General features: G+C 49.3%; 1 protein-coding gene across 2 annotated transcripts in view; it reads left to right on the forward strand.

Annotated features, from left to right (window-relative positions):
- Positions 1-15,549, forward strand: part of MIA2 (MIA SH3 domain ER export factor 2) — a 92,998-nt gene that overhangs the window by 61,795 nt on the left and 15,654 nt on the right. For both annotated transcript variants that reach the window (XM_068254750.1, XM_068254751.1), the window contains exons 17-24: positions 1,120-1,166; positions 3,157-3,247; positions 6,523-6,661; positions 9,343-9,444; positions 9,531-9,591; positions 11,323-11,358; positions 12,825-12,892; positions 12,983-13,062. In XM_068254750.1, coding sequence (XP_068110851.1) covers positions 1,120-1,166; positions 3,157-3,247; positions 6,523-6,661; positions 9,343-9,444; positions 9,531-9,591; positions 11,323-11,358; positions 12,825-12,892; positions 12,983-13,062 — 624 coding nt within the window. The remainder of the gene's footprint in view (positions 1-1,119; positions 1,167-3,156; positions 3,248-6,522; positions 6,662-9,342; positions 9,445-9,530; positions 9,592-11,322; positions 11,359-12,824; positions 12,893-12,982; positions 13,063-15,549) is intronic.

The raw sequence follows: 15,549 nt of genomic DNA on the forward strand, positions 1-15,549 counted from the left end.
CGGGCACAGGATGTCTGCGGGGGACCATTAGAAGCCCCGGGTAAGTTCAACTCATTTTCCTCCGACCCCTTTACAGTATCCCTTTAACTGAGAGGGATATGGATGTTTCCTTTTAAACAATACCAGTTGCCTGGCAGCCTGCTGATCTTTGGCTGCAGTAGTGGCTGAATCACACACCTGAAACAAGCATGCAGCTAATCCAGTCTGACTTCAGTCAGATCACCTGATCTGCATGATTGTTCAGGGGCTGTGGCTGAAAGTATTGGAGACACAGGATCAGCAGGAGAATCGGGGAACTGGTATTATTTTAGAAGGAAAAATTCATATCCTTCTCAGTTTAGGTTCCCTTTAAAGCAGACTTGAGGTTTTAAAAAAGTCTTTTTTTTTTTTTTTTTTTTTTTTAGGATTTACATAAATTATAATGAAGAATTTAGTTTTTGTCCATAAAGGTTATGATGCTGTGGCCAATCTTTTATAGCAGAGAGGAAGTTCTGAGTTTAGTAAAATAGAGAAGTCACAGTGCTCAGATGTTACCTTCTGCAAAATGAGGCTTCTACGGGTCATTGTAGTAGCCCAATATTGCCCCCTCGTCATGAAATTTGAATTTAAAACCAGAAATAAGTTTCAGGCTCTGTGGGTGGGGGCTGCTGCTGGTGTTTGGATGACATCATTCCTTAGGCCAGTCTGCAAGTAGGCAGGCACACACCGAATCCCTCTGGACTGATTGCAGACTACAGCGCAGCCAGTCCTTGGTGCAGGAAATTGGTCAGTGTCTGGGATTCTGACCATGTGTTGAAACACTTCATTCTGGAGGGAGGAACCCGAAGTGAAAGACCTGGAGGCTGACACATTTATTTCCGTGTAAGCAATGCACATTGCCTGGCTGTCCTGCTGATTCTCTGCCTACAATACTTTTAGCCATAGCACCGAGCAAGCATGCCGCAGATCAGGTGCTCTGATTCAGACACTACCGCAGCCAAAGAGGTCAGCCGTACAGCCAGGCAACTGGTATTAACAGGAAATAAATATGGCAGCCTCCCTATCCCTCTCGGGTCCTTGTAAGCTGAGGGCTCTGTTGACTTCCTCTCTGTAGCCAATCATGTATTTTGTTTATTTCAGGGGATCCTCAGAAGCAGACAATAAAGAAGCTGATCTTTGCTGCCATGGTGAGCTTTCAGTTGCTGCCTTTATTAATTACACTACTAAAGCCAGTCAAATGTTTACAAATATTTGTATGTACAGTTAGTCCTCGGTTAACGAACGAGACAGGGACTGAAGGTTCGTTCGTAACCTGAATTCGTTCTTAAGTCGGGACGCCCTCATTCCTTAAAGAGAGTCTGAAGTGAGAATAAATCTCGCTTCAGACCTCATAAATAGCAGGGGCATGTGTGCCCCTGCTAAACCGCCACTATCCCGCGGCTTAACGGGGGTCCCTGATCCCCCAAATCCCCTCGGTGCAGCGGGGGAGCGCTTCCTGGTTGGGGCAGGGCTAACCGCCGCAGCCCTGCCCCACGCGCGTCTGTCAGCGCGTATCTCCGCCTCTCCCCCGCCCCTCTGTCTTCCTTTACTGAGAGCGGCGGGGGAGAGGCGGCGATGCGCCGCTGATAGACGCGACTGGAGGAAGGGCTGCGGCGGTTAGCCCTGCCTCCAGGAGCGACCAAGTCTTGCGGGGGTGGGTTTGGGGGTGAAGGGACCCCCGTTTAGCGGCGGTTTAGCAGGGGCACACATGCCCCTGCTAACTTTGAGCTCTGAAGCGATATTTATTCTCGCTTCAGAGTCTCTTTAAGCAGAGTAGGCGCAGCAGAAGGCAGATAGGTGACATCTCACCTGTTCCATGCCGGTCTAACGCATCAGGAGGCGCTGGGGAAAAGTGAACGGAGCAAGAGGACGGGCCGCGCAGCTTCCAGGCAGCACAATGTAGTCCCCGGCGGCGTGACGTCATCGCGGCGGGTCGTTCGTAAGTCTGGCGTTCGTAAACCGGGGACTACCTGTATGTCATTTTTTTTTTTCTTCTTTTGATCTGTAATTTGTTTGATGCTGCTGGGAAGGGTTAGAACCTCCCAAAGATTTTAATCCACCTGTTCTACACTAACGTTTGATACTTTTGTTTTCTTTCTGTACTTTTTGTATTCATCGTGGGGGCTGGGAGTGAGAGGGCAACTGAAGTGAGAGGGATATGGGGGCTGCCATATTTATTTCTTTTTAAGCAATACCAGTTGCCTGGCAGCCCTGCTGATCCTCTGCCTCTAATACTATTAGCCATAGCCCCTGAACAAGCATGCAGCAGATCAGGCGTTTCTGACATTATGGTCAGATCTGACAAGATTAGCTGCATGCTTGTTTCTGGTGTGATTCAGACACTACTGCTGCCAAATAGACCAGCAGGGCTGCCAGGCAACTGGTATTGTTTAAAAGGAAATAAATATGGCAGCCTCCTTATCACGCTCACTTCAGTTGTCCTTTAAGGTGCTGATGCATCTAGCGATGATGGGCAGATTGACCAAAAGACTGCTCTCTTTCTGATTGAATCTGATCGTAGAGAGATGTCATCTGTCAGATCCCCGATCAATTGCAGCATGAAATATTTTGGGAATCGGCCTTGTGGCGCCGCCTCCATTGCTGTCCCCTCTATATATATGTAAATGTGCCGCCCCCTCCCCCCCCCATGCATTCAAATACTTTCACTGTGCGCTGTTGCCACTAGTGAAGAAGGTTCCCATAAATCTTCCGCGTTGGCGCCCCATGTGGCGTGTTTATAACTATATACCGCTATCCGCGTGCGGCACCGATGTGGAAGCAGAAGATGTATGGGCACCTTTGCCGCGTTCATCGCTCAATCACACGCAGTTACCGCCGCCCATACAATCCACCACGTTGCACTGAGATTTCCCCGCATGTCCGATCCATACATTTGACCACTTGCGGCCCCAAATCAGTTGAATCATCCATTGGGCATGCTTGTTGCAGCACTGATTATCATCCGATTAGATGATTATCAGATAGTTGATCACCCGCAAAATCGCTATATGTACGGCACCTTTCCACCGTGGCAGATTCCGCCTATGAGTGAAACACTCGGTGGATGCTGGAGGCCGGCTGCGCTGCTCTTGCTGTATGTGTGTTGATGTGAGACATGTCCTCTTTGTGCCGCTGCAGATAAACGCCTCTCTGAAGAGCGTGGAGTCGGAGAAGAAGCAGCTGTACGAAAACCTCTCGGATGAGATGAAAGCGAAGGAGCAGCTCTCAGGTACAGAAGCCGACGGAGGCGCTGGTGACCGTTCCATGCACCGGTCATCTGATAGCCGTGACTCCGGTGTCTCCACTGTCTGCAGAGAGATGGCCAATAGGGATGAGATGCGAATAATTCTGAGTTGATGTAAATTTAATTCCTAGTTTTGTGCAAATGTATGCAGTTTGGAATAGACTTATGAAGTGCAGCAGCTACATTGGAGAGGTCCATTAGCAAGCCCCATAAAATTTTCATCATCTCAGAATTATTTAAGAAGAACTGTAACGAGAGGTATATGGAGGCTGCCATAGTTATTTCCTTTTAAACAATACCAGTTGCCTGGCTATCCTGCTGATCCTCTGCCTCTAATACTTTTAGCTTTAGCCCCTGAACAAGCATGCAGCAGATCAGGTGTTTCTGACATTATTGTCAGATCTGACAAGATTAGCTGCCTGCTTGTTTCTGGTGTGATTCAGACATTACTGCAGCCAAAGAGATCTGCAGGGCTGCCAGGCAACTGGTATTGGTATTGGGTAGCACGGTGGCGTAGTGGTTAGAGCTCTCGCCTTGCAGCGCTGGGACCCAGGTTTGAATCCCGACCAGGTCAGCAAGGAGTTGGTATGTTCTCCATATGTCTGTGTGGGTTTCTTCTGGGCACTCCGGTTTCCTCCCACATCCCAAAAACATACAGATAAGTTAATTGGCTTCCCTCTAAAAAATTGGCCCTAGACTACAATACACACACTGCACGATACACACATAGACATAGGACTATGGTAGGGACTCGATTGTGAGCCCCTCTGAGAGACAGTGACAACTATATACCGTACTCCGCACATCGCTGCGAAATACTCCCCCTGAAAACCGGTAAAACGAAATTGCACATAGTATGATTACCATGCACAATCAAACATACCACGGCAACCCTACCAACAATGATGTCAGAAACACCTGATCTGCTGCATGCTTGTTCAGGGTCTATAGCTAAAAGTATTAGAGGCAGAGGATCAGCCGGACAGCCAGGCAACTGGTATTGCTTAAAGTGAATGGTTACCGATTTAAAAAAAAAAAAAAATCAGATACTCACCTAAGGAGAGGGAAGGCTCGGTCCTAATGAGCATTCCCTCTCCTCTCCCGGTGCCCGGTGGATCCTTCCTTCGTTCAAATCCCCCGCCGCGGGGGACTTCGGAAGTCTTTGGGAGCACTCGGGCTCCTCCATACTGCGCACGCGTGAGTGCGTCATAGTGGGCACTCGCACATGCGCAGTATGGAGCGGCCCGTCTTCGGGAGCCCGAGTGCTCCCGAAGACTTCCGGAGCGGCAGTATTTGACCAAACTGGTCGAATACTGCAACGGGGGATCGTGAGCGGAACCGGGCACCGGGAGAGGAGAGGGAAGTCTCATTAGGACCGAGCCTTCCCCTCCTTAGGTGAGTATCTGACTTTTCTTTTTTTTTAATCGGTACACATTGGCTTTAAAAAGAAATAAATATGGCAGCCTCCATATACTTCTCGCTACAGTTGTCCTTTAAACACTTCAGCCTTCAGTATCGTTTCACATTATGCATCAGTGCAACTTTCACCTCCCATTCATTCGCCAATAGCTTTATCACTACTTATCACAATTGATCTGTATCTTGTTTTTTCCGCCACCAATTAGGCTTTCTTTGGGTGGTACATTTTTGCTAAGAATTTGTAAGAACTCCATCTTGTAAGCGAGAGCTCTCTCGTACAGGAACTGAAGGGATGACGTGCCCCTTTTCAGAGAAGCCGTCGGTTTTTCATAGGGAGACATAGAACTGTGTTCCCATTCATTGATCTCCGGGGCAGCGGAAGGCAGCGGGAGCGCGCGCCCTGCTCAGCTGCAGCAGGGCAGGCTATCTGGACGGATATACCCGTCCAGATTGACCTAAGTGGTTAAAGTGACCAGCGCTCCAGAATGGGAAAGTAAGGTGTGTGTGTTACAAGGGCCAGAGTTGGGGGGGAGGCCGTCATTATTTACCTACAGGGTGCTTCTCCTCTGGCCCTCAGCCCGTTAGGGATTTGCCATCTTCTCCAGGACCGCAGCTTGTAACGCATGCACAGCAATACGTTGCGGGTAATGTAGTCAGTGGATGCGAGTGCAGCTCTGTACACCTTCAGGCATGCATTGTGGCACATGACTCCGCCTTTAACTGCAAGAGCCTGCATAAACCTTTTTATGCTCACTTTATGGGACACCTGAAGCGAGAGGAATACGGAGGCTGCCATATTTATTTCCTGTTAAACAATTCCAGTTTCCTGGCAGCCCTGCTGATCTCTCTGGCTGCAGTAGTGTCTGAATCACACCAGAAACAAGCATGCAGCTAATCCAGTCACACTTCAGTCAGAGCATCTGATCTGCATGTTCAGGGTCTATGGCTAAATATATTAAAGGCAGAGGATCAGCAGGACAGCCAGGTAATCTGCATTGTTTAAACAGAAATGAATATGGCAGCTTCCATGTGTCGCTCAGGTCAGTTGTCCTTTAGCAGTTTCTGTTTGGGGCACTTATAGGGCATTTATTGCACAACAGAGAGAAGGACCAGGAGAGCATTAGAAGCTGGCTATAGGTGTCTTCAGGCCCTGGTCAGCTGTAGGTGTCTTCAGGCCCTGGTCAGCTGTAGGTGTCTTCAGGCCCCGGTCAGCTGTAGGTGTCTTCAGGCACTGGTCAGCTGTAGGTGTCTTCAGGCCCTGGTCAGCTGTAGGTATCTTCAGGCCCTGGTCAGCTGTAGGTGTCTTCAGGCCCTGGTCAGTTGTAGGTGTCTTCAGGCCCTGGTCAGCTGTAGGTGTCTTCAGGCCCTGGTCAGCTGTAGGTGTCTTCAGGCACTGGTCAGCTGTAGGTGTCTTCAGGCCCTGGTCAGCTGTAGGTGTCTTCAGGCCCTGGTCAGCTGTAGGTGTCTTCAGGCCCTGGTCAGCTGTAGGTGTCTTCAGGCCCTGGTCAGCTGTAGGTGTCTTCAGGCCCTGGTCAGCTGTAGGTGTCTTCAGGCCCTGGTCAGCTGTAGGTGTCTTCAGGCCCTGGTCAGCTGTAGGAGTCTTCAGGCACTGGTCAGCTGTAGGTGTCTTCAGGCCCTGGTCAGCTGTAGGTGTCTTCAGACCCTGGTCAGCTGTAGGTGTCTTCAGGCCCTGGTCAGCTGTAGGTGTCTTCAGGCCCTGGTCAGCTGTAGGTGTCTTCAGGCACTGGCTCGGCCGGCTAGTGTGATCTGCACTGATAGTTTTGTAGATTTAGCGGTTCCACTAAAAGATGATGATTCACTGTCCTTCATGCTGTTTTCAGAGTGCATCACCAACCTCCAGAACACCAACCAGTCCCTGGCGCTGGAGAAGGGGCAGCTGGAGGACGAGGTGGACAAGCTGAAGCAGAAGATGAGCGTCATGATGGAGGTTTATCAGGAGAATGAGAGGAAACTGCACAGGTATGAAAATCATGGCTGGGGTGGGAAGAGGCGTGGCTGTGGAGGGAAGAGGTGTGGCTAGGGCAGGAAGAGGTGTGACTAGGGCAGGAAGAGGTGTGGCCAGAGGCAGGAAGGGACGTTTCAGTGGATCTGAGCCCAGAGGTACAGCTGAGCTCTGCAAGTGCTGAGGTGGCAAGGCTGTATAATTTTATAGCTTTACTGTTATGCAGTCCTCTTTCTTTAAACAAAATCTGTACTGTGAAAATCTTACATAAATAAAAGTACCAGCCTGTTTGTAGTCTTCAGCTATCCCTCTCTGTGACATTTTTGCTGCTCCTGCTGCTTTCTTGGTGATAAAATCACTGTTTTATTCATTGTTTTTGTAAACAATGAAGATGGCCGCCAAACAGGAAATACATCATCAGAGCAGGTGCCTGTTTGAAGAGGCTCCTCTCAAACGTGACTTCACTGCTGTAATATTTCTCCCGCTTGTTGCTTTGGCTGCTTTTCTGATTTTACAAATGTGTGAACATTCAGTAAGATAGGTCTAAAATGTTTTATGGTTGTAATTCTGACATGTCCACTTTTACTTTTGTGAATTCAGAGTTCATGTTCAGTGGGTATTTTCCACAGAGGCCTCAATTCACTCACGGCTGTTCAGTAAATCAAAACTGTTTGGTAAAATACCTTGATCGGTATTTCTGTTCTCATTTTTAAATACACTAAAAATTTTACAAATGTGGGTGACATCTGGTAAAATGGGTCTAAAATTTTTTGTTACTCTAAAGCATTCTGTAAATACAGATCCATGCGGTATTCTCCCAAATGAACTTGTACAGTAATTCTCTGGATCTTAGCAAAGACCCTTCATCCTAAATTAACTTTTTTATTTTTTTTTTATGTGGGTTTTTGATAAAAAAAAAAAAAATTTCCGGTTGTAAAGTTTACTACTTGTGCTGCACTTCATATAATCTGAAATAAATTCTACTACAACAGGGCGACTTCTCCCTGACCGATATAACTTCCCGACAGGGACCAGCTGACCACGCCCACTGTGGGGAAATACCTCCTGACCACGCCCACTGTGGGGGAAATACCCGCTGACCACGCACACTGTGGGGGAAATGCCCGCTGACCACGCCCCCTGTGGGGAAATGCCCGCTGACCACGCCCCCTGTGGGGAAATGCCCGCTGACCACGCCCCCTGTGGGGAAATGCCCGCTGACCACGCCCCCTGTGGGGAAATGCCCGCTGACCACGCCCCCTGTGGGGAAATGCCCGCTGACCACGCCCCCTGTGGGGAAATGCCCGCTGACCACGCCCCCTGTGGGGAAATGCCCGCTGACCACGCCCCCTGTGGGGAAATGCCCGCTGACCACGCCCCCTGTGGGGAAATGCCCGCTGACCACGCCCCCTGTGGGGAAATGCCCGCTGACCACGCCCCCTGTGGGGAAATGCCCGCTGACCACGCCCCCTGTGGGGAAACACCCGCTGACCACGCCCACTTTCACTTTTGTGACTACAAAGTTTGTCAGAATTACCAAACATTTTTAGACCAGATCTAAAACATTCAGTAACTCTACATGAATTCAACTTGTAAACTTTCGGTAGGTTGGGCTAAACTCATACCTCCCAACTTTTTGAGATGAGAAAGAGGGACACTTAAGCCACGCCGCTGCCACACCCCTGATCACACCCACACCACGCCCCTAGTCACGCATACCATAAAGAGTTCTTAAGAAAAATATGTTGTTTTGTAATTCAAACCACACTGGTCCTTTCTATCCTGCTTCATTTTCCTTCATATTAACATTTTAAAATTAGAAATATATCAATTTAAAGGATGGGAATAATGTTTAGAGGCAATCAAACACATTTTTTAGTAGAGAAAAAACTAAATATATATATATATATATATATATATATATATATATATATATATATATATATATATATATTACATAGAAAGAGGGACAAAGTCCTGAAAGAGGGACAAATGAGGAGGAAAGAGGGACAGTTGGGAGCGATGGCTACGCTGCTTTGTGAATTGAGGTCAGAGCCTCCCAGACTGGGGCATAGACTGAAATAAAAGCTGGTTGTGGCACATCCATCCACCTGGAGGGCTCCCTCTCAGCCTCCCTCTCTCCCTCAGCCTTACTTTCTCAGCCTCCCTCTCTCCCTCAGCCTCTCTCTCAGCCTCTCTCTCTCTCTCTCTCTCTCTCTCTCTCTCTCTCTCTCTCTCTCTCTCTCTCTCTCTCTCTCTCTCTCTCTCTCTCTCTCTCTCTCAGCCTCACTCTCTCTCCCTCTCAGCCTCACTCTCTCTCCCTCTCAGCCTCACTCTCTCTCCCTCTCAGCCTCACTCTCTCTCCCTCTCAGCCTCACTCTCTCTCCCTCTCAGCCTCACTCTCTCTCCCTCTCAGCCGCACTCTCTCTCCCTCTCAGCCGCACTCTCTCTCCCTCTCAGCCGCACTCTCTCTCCCTCTCAGCCGCACTCTCTCTCCCTCTCAGCCTCACTCTCTCTCCCTCTCAGCCTCACTCTCTCTCCCTCTCAGCCTCACTCTCCCTCTCAGCCTCACTCTCTCTCCCTCTCAGCCTCACTCTCTCTCTCCCTCTCAGCCTCTCAGCCTTACTCTCAGCCTCACTCTCAGCCTCTCCCTCAGCCGCAGGCAGCAGATTTCAGGGTTTGGGTCGTATATTTTCAGGAAACTGACTGTTCAGGAAAGGGATCGCCTGCAGAAAGAGGCCAAGCTCAGCAAGGCGGACGAGAAGATGATCCTGGCCACCTCAGAGCTGGGGACTGTCAAGTAAGAGATGCTAACTACGGTGTGTGGTTTATTATTGCGCCACCTGCTGGCTGGAGGTAGATGCTCACCTGACTCTCCTTCTCCAGGACACGCCTGGATGAACTGGAAGAGGAAACTGAGAAGACAGTGAACTCCTATCAAGGGCAGGTCAGGATCGTTATTATCTTTAGAGGTTTGACGCTCTAATACATTTATTTGCAGGGCCACAGAATAGATTGTTTACACTGGCATCTATTTCATAGGAGATTGCTATGTAGTGTCCCTACAGGAGTGTCTGTCTCTCCCTCCCTCAGGACCCTCCTGCAGGCTGGCTGTAACCTCCCTGGCAGAGGAGGCAGCAGGAAGGGGTGGGGCTACAACCTGCCTGCATAATGCGCATTTCCTGGCTGTCCTGCTGATCCTCTGATGCCTAGTACACACCATACGATTTTCTGTAAGATTTTCTATAATGCTGGGGATACACGGTACGTTTTGTACTGTGTATTGAGCCGCTCTATAGATTCCCGCTCGTCCCCGCGGGTGGTGTCTTCTGCTCGTTTCTTCTATTGTCCTGCCCGTCGCTATCGAGCGCGGAATCGATCCGGCGGGGTATCGGACATGTCGGAAATTATCAATTGAGCCATCAGCTGCTCGATTGATAAGAAGAATCAGGGCCGTGTATGCTCAGCATTAGATTTACCTGCCGGATAGATAATTTCCAACATCTAACCATCTATCTGCCGAGCAATTAGGCGTTGTTCTACTCAGCAGGAGATAACCAGAAGGCAATGCACCAAAGAGAATGACCAGTCTCTACCAGTACTTTACAGAAAGTAATCTAATTACAGAAAAATCTAAAGCCCCATCTACACGATACGATTCTTTGTGCAATTCGATTACGATTCTATTTACGATCCGATTAAATCCGACATTTCCGATCGGGATTCAATTCGATCTGCCATTGTTTTGCAATGGCAAATCGAATTGAATCCCGATCGGAAATGTCTGATTTAATCGGATCGTAAATAAAATCGTAATCAGATCGCACAAAGAATCGTATCGTGTAGATAGATTTGCAGCAGATTCGACCATCAGATTTCTGTCAGGTCGAATCTGACAGCAATGTTTCTGGTGTGGCACAACACAGTAGGAAACTAATTTCATTAGATTTCAGAATGAAATCTATTGAAATTCGATCGAAATGCAGTGTTGCACTATTCGATCCAATGCAACCCTATGGGCCATCGATCGGCTGCCAGTAGCCGATCGACCCAGATTTTCCGTCCGGACTGATCGAGCAAATCGATTGAAATTGGACGGAAATCGATCGCTCTGCCGATCTATCATGCTTTCTGCTGCATCGATTTCAAGCCGATTTGATCAAAACAGTCGACTCGGCCGTCGATGGATGGCTAAAATCGACCAGTGTATGGGCCCCGTAACAGAAAATTGTATGGTGTGTACTAGGCATAATACTATTAGCCATGAACCCTGAACAAGCATGCAGATGAAATGTCTATGACAAATCTAACAAGGTTAGCTGCATGCTTGTTTCAGTTGTGATTCAGACACTACTGCAGCCAAAGAGATCAGCAGGCCAGCCAGGCAACTGGTATTGTTTAACAGGAAATAAATATGGCAGCCTCCATATCCCTCTCACTTCCGGTCGATGTGTTGTGATAAGTTTTCTATTGCCTTATTATCACTAGTGTGACCTTTAGTGAAGTGTGGCCACTCTCTGCTGCTAGAGGGCTCATAATGACTGGATTCCTCATTCCGTAACACAAGATCAGCTCCTTATTTCCCCACAACACTTGCGTTATTATGAGACCTGCTGATGTATCAGAAGATAACATGTGACACCTAATCATAAAATATCCTCTTTATTTCCCCCTCAAGGTCACCTCTTATGAAAAGAAATCTCATGATAACTGGGTAAGTGTGACAGAGGATCACAGCACTGAATATGTGCTGCTCAGATGTTTGTTCTTTATTTGTATTTTTTTTTAACGTCCTATCGACGCAGTGGCTCCCCCAGGACCACCTAACACTGATTAGCATCAAGTCCTGGGGGCGTGTTTTGCAGGAGATCGTGCGGATCTCTGCTCCATCATCAGTCTCCTAGCAGTGATCGCCGCTACAAGACTGTTAGACAGCGAAATCGCCAACCAGCGCTGTACTGGAGACAGCTGTGTCACTCGGCTGTCCCCTACAGAGCAACAGGAGCAATCGGCTGTCATAGGCTGATACCTATGACAGCCGATCGCGGTGATTGGCTGGTACATTTCTTTAACCCCCTTGGCGGTATGAAACATTCCGCCAGGGGGCAGCGCAGCAGTTTTTTTTTTATTTTTTTTTTTTATTTTTTTTTAAATCATGTAGCGAGCCCAGGGCTCACTACATGATAGCCGCTACTCAGCGGCATCCCCCCAGCCCCGCCGATCGCCTCCGGCGATAGGCGATCAGGAAATCCCGTTCAAAGAACGGGATTTCCTGGAGGGCTTCCCCGTCGCCATGGCGACGGGGCGGGATGACGTCACCGACCCGACCGTCGGGACGTCATTGGGACTCCAGATCCACCCCTCGGCGCTGCCTGGCACTAATTGGCCAGGCAGCGCACGGGGTCTGGGGGGGGGGGGGGGCGCCGCAACGAATAGCGGCGATCGGGGTGCTGGCGCAGCTAGCAAAGTGCCAGCTGCGTCCAGCAAAAAAAAATTATTTAAATCGGCCCAGCAGGGCCTGAGCGGCACCCTCCGGCGTCTTACCCCGTGTCACACACAGGGTTACCGCTAAGGAGGTTAAAAAAAATAAACATCCCGGGAGCAATAAGAGCTTGTGAGTGGTAGGTAGTAAACAATCAAAGCTTACATCACTGAGAATGCAGCCTATCCATTCACTAGAGACCAGTGACATCACTGAGGATGCAGCCTATCCATTCACTAGAGACCAGTGACATCACTGAGGATGCAGCCTATCCATTCACTAGAGACCAGTGACATCACTGAGGATGCAGCCTATCCATTCACTAGAGACCAGTGACATCACTGAGAATGCAGCCTATCCATTCACTAGAGACCAGTGATATCACTGAGGATGCAGCCTATCCATTTACTAGAGACCAGTGACATCGCTGAGGATGCAGCCTATCCATTCACTAGAGACTAATGACATCACTGAGAATGCAGCCTATCCATTCACTAGAGACCAGTGATATCACTGAGGATGCAGCCTATCCATTTACTAGAGACCAGTGACATCACTGAGAATGCAGCCTATCCATTCACTAGAGACCAGTGATATCACTGAGGATGCAGCCTATCCATTTACTAGAGACCAGTGACATCGCTGAGAATGCAGCCTATCCATTCACTGTGTGTATGTGTAATCTTTTGTCATTGCAGCTGACGGCGAGAGCAGCAGAGAGATACCTGAGTGATGTGAAGAGGGAGACTTTGCATTTGAGGCAGAAGTGAGTATCGCCTGTTTCTCTGCATCTCAGTGAATGGCAAATGCTGGAAACATTAGTGTGACTGTTCTGTGCTTCTGCGACCTCCTGCAGATTAACAGAGGCGGAATATAAACTGGAACTCCTGGAGAAAGATCCGTTTGCCCTGGACGTGATACAGGCCATCGGGAGGGGTAAGTGGCCGGCCCTATGATATAAGAGTGATGCCACATAAGTGTTGTGCAGGGTGAGCAGCAGTCTGCTCCTGGAAACATGGTGGTGGGGCGGAGCCTTGTGCAGGATGAGCAGCAGTCAGGTCCAGGAAGCATGATGGAGGGGCGGAGCCTTGTGCAGGGCGAGCAGCAGTCTGCTCCAGGAAGCATGATGGAGGGGCGGAGCCTTGTGCAGGGTGATCAGCAGTTAGCTCCTGGAAACATGGCGGAAGGGCGGAGCCTTGTGCAGGGTGAGCAGCAGTCCGCTCCTGGAAACATGGTGGTGGGGCGGAGCCTTGTGCAGGATGAGCAGCAGTCAGGTCCAGGAAGCATGATGGAGGGGCGGAGCCTTGTGCAGGGCGAGCAGCAGTCTGCTCCAGGAAGCATGATAAGGGGGGGGGGGGAGCCTTGTGCAGGGTGATCAGCAGTTAGCTCCTGGAAACATGGCGGAAGGGCGGAGCCTTGTGCAGGGTGAGCAGCAGTCCGCTCCTGGAAACATGGCGGAGGGGCGGAGCTTTGTGCAGGGTGAGCGGCAGTCAGGTCCAGGGAGCATGGCGGACGGGCAGAGCCTTATGCAGGGTGATCAGCAGTTTGCTCCCGGAAACATGGCGGGGGGAGGGCGGAGCCTTGTCATTACTTCAATACGCTGAGCAGATACCCCTCAGCAGTATGGATGGTTACTGTTTGTATTGTGAGAATTGCTCCATGGTGTCAGTTTTACCCCTAAAGCAACTCTTATGCAATCATGGCCGGATTTGAGGCAAGGCCGCAGAGGCCATGGCCTAGGGCACCAGGAAGCAAGGGGCGGGCGTCGGGCTGGCGCACTCAGGCAGTTAAACTGACAAACATGTAAACCGCAGTGGTCAGAGACTAAGTCCGTGGCCAGCCTGACAATAACCCCCCCCCCCCCCACTCCCGAGTGTCCCAGCAAGCAGTCTCCGTCCCTTGTTTCCCTAGCCCAGCTATTGGGTGCAGCGGTAGTCATGCTTCTCTCACCTCCTCTGAACCAGCAATGTCAATCCTCTCACCGCTCCCTGCTCGCTCTAGTGGCCGGCATCTCCAGTGCCTCACGTTCTGTGTCATCCTACTTCGGGCAATAGAGCAAGATGTAAGCGGCAAGAGGATGAATGGACGCGGAAGGCACAGGAGAGTATAGCACAGGAGGGGGAGCAGAGGAGCGGGGGGGGGGGGGGGTAATTGAGGTTATCCATCATGTTAATTGACCAATAGAAATCAGAGATGTCTGAGGGGTGGGACTTCCTCCTGGCAACAGTACTACATTACATATTCTTATCCTGTCCATATCTCAGGAACAAAAAAATAGTCTAGTTTGGGGGAGGAAGAGGTGTTTAGAAAACACCTTACATGGATGGCCTGACAGGTGGTTAAAAAACAAAAACCCTATTTATGTAAATCATAAGTAGTGATAAAGTTATTGCTGATTAAAGTGGACCTGAACTCTTGCACAGAACTGAAGAAATACATAGAGAATGCACCCTGTATGTATTTAGAGAGTTTACCCTGTGTAATTCCACCTCATCTGTGACTAATCACAAGTTGTAATCTGATCTCTCCGCTGTGTCACATGACTGCCTGTGGCAGAGATAGCAGATAAGCTCAGTGGAAAGCACAGGCTGTTAACCCTATATCTGCTTCCATGAATCAGGAAGTAGAAACAGCGCAGATTTATTTTAGAATTTGTATCAGCTGTAACAAAGAAATGTTTTTTGTGGAAAGGTTATTATGCTGTTGCTTATCTTATAGAGCAGAGAGGACGTTCTGAGTTCAGGTCCACTTTAAATAGGGAGATAGACGAGACAAATAACATTTATATTGAACTTTTCTCCTGGTAAACTCAGAGCACCAGAGCTGCAGCCACTAGGGGGTGTGTTCAGTAGGCAGTAAGCAGTGTTAGGGAGTCTTGCCCAAGGCCTCCTCACTGAATAGGTGCTGGCTTACTAAACAGGAAGAGCCAAGATTTGAATCCTGGTCTCCTGTATCAGAGGCAGAGCCCTTTTCTAGTACACTATCTATTGGTAAAACGTCGGATCTGCTCTGGTCCATAAGGGTGAAACAAGGTCTGGATGTGAAGTGGATAATTGGGATAAAGTTGGGCATCTGTACGAGGGCGGTGGTGAGTGACTGGGGAACAGTTCAGATTATGGGTGGGGATAATATTAGGGCTATTGTGGAAAGGAAGCAAGAATGGATAGCAAGAATGACAGGGCAGTTCTATTACTAACTAATAATACCACTATACCAGACTTTTTTTTTTTTTTTAAGCTTTCTTGGCTCCTGTTGCATGCAGCAGGAGTCCCGGGTAAGCAAGGCCTTTATGCCCATGCACGGAAAAAGCGTGAGTGCGTAAAGCACCCCCACAAAACGTGCATGGGCAGCCACGGGCCCCACAATACGGCAGGGCCCTTCCGGTGTTCCCCGAAGGGAACCTTCCCCCTTTGCCTTCGGCGC

This window comes from Hyperolius riggenbachi, chromosome 9, assembly GCF_040937935.1.
Source record: "Hyperolius riggenbachi isolate aHypRig1 chromosome 9, aHypRig1.pri, whole genome shotgun sequence".
In the NCBI taxonomy this organism is placed as follows: Eukaryota; Metazoa; Chordata; class Amphibia; order Anura; family Hyperoliidae; genus Hyperolius; species Hyperolius riggenbachi.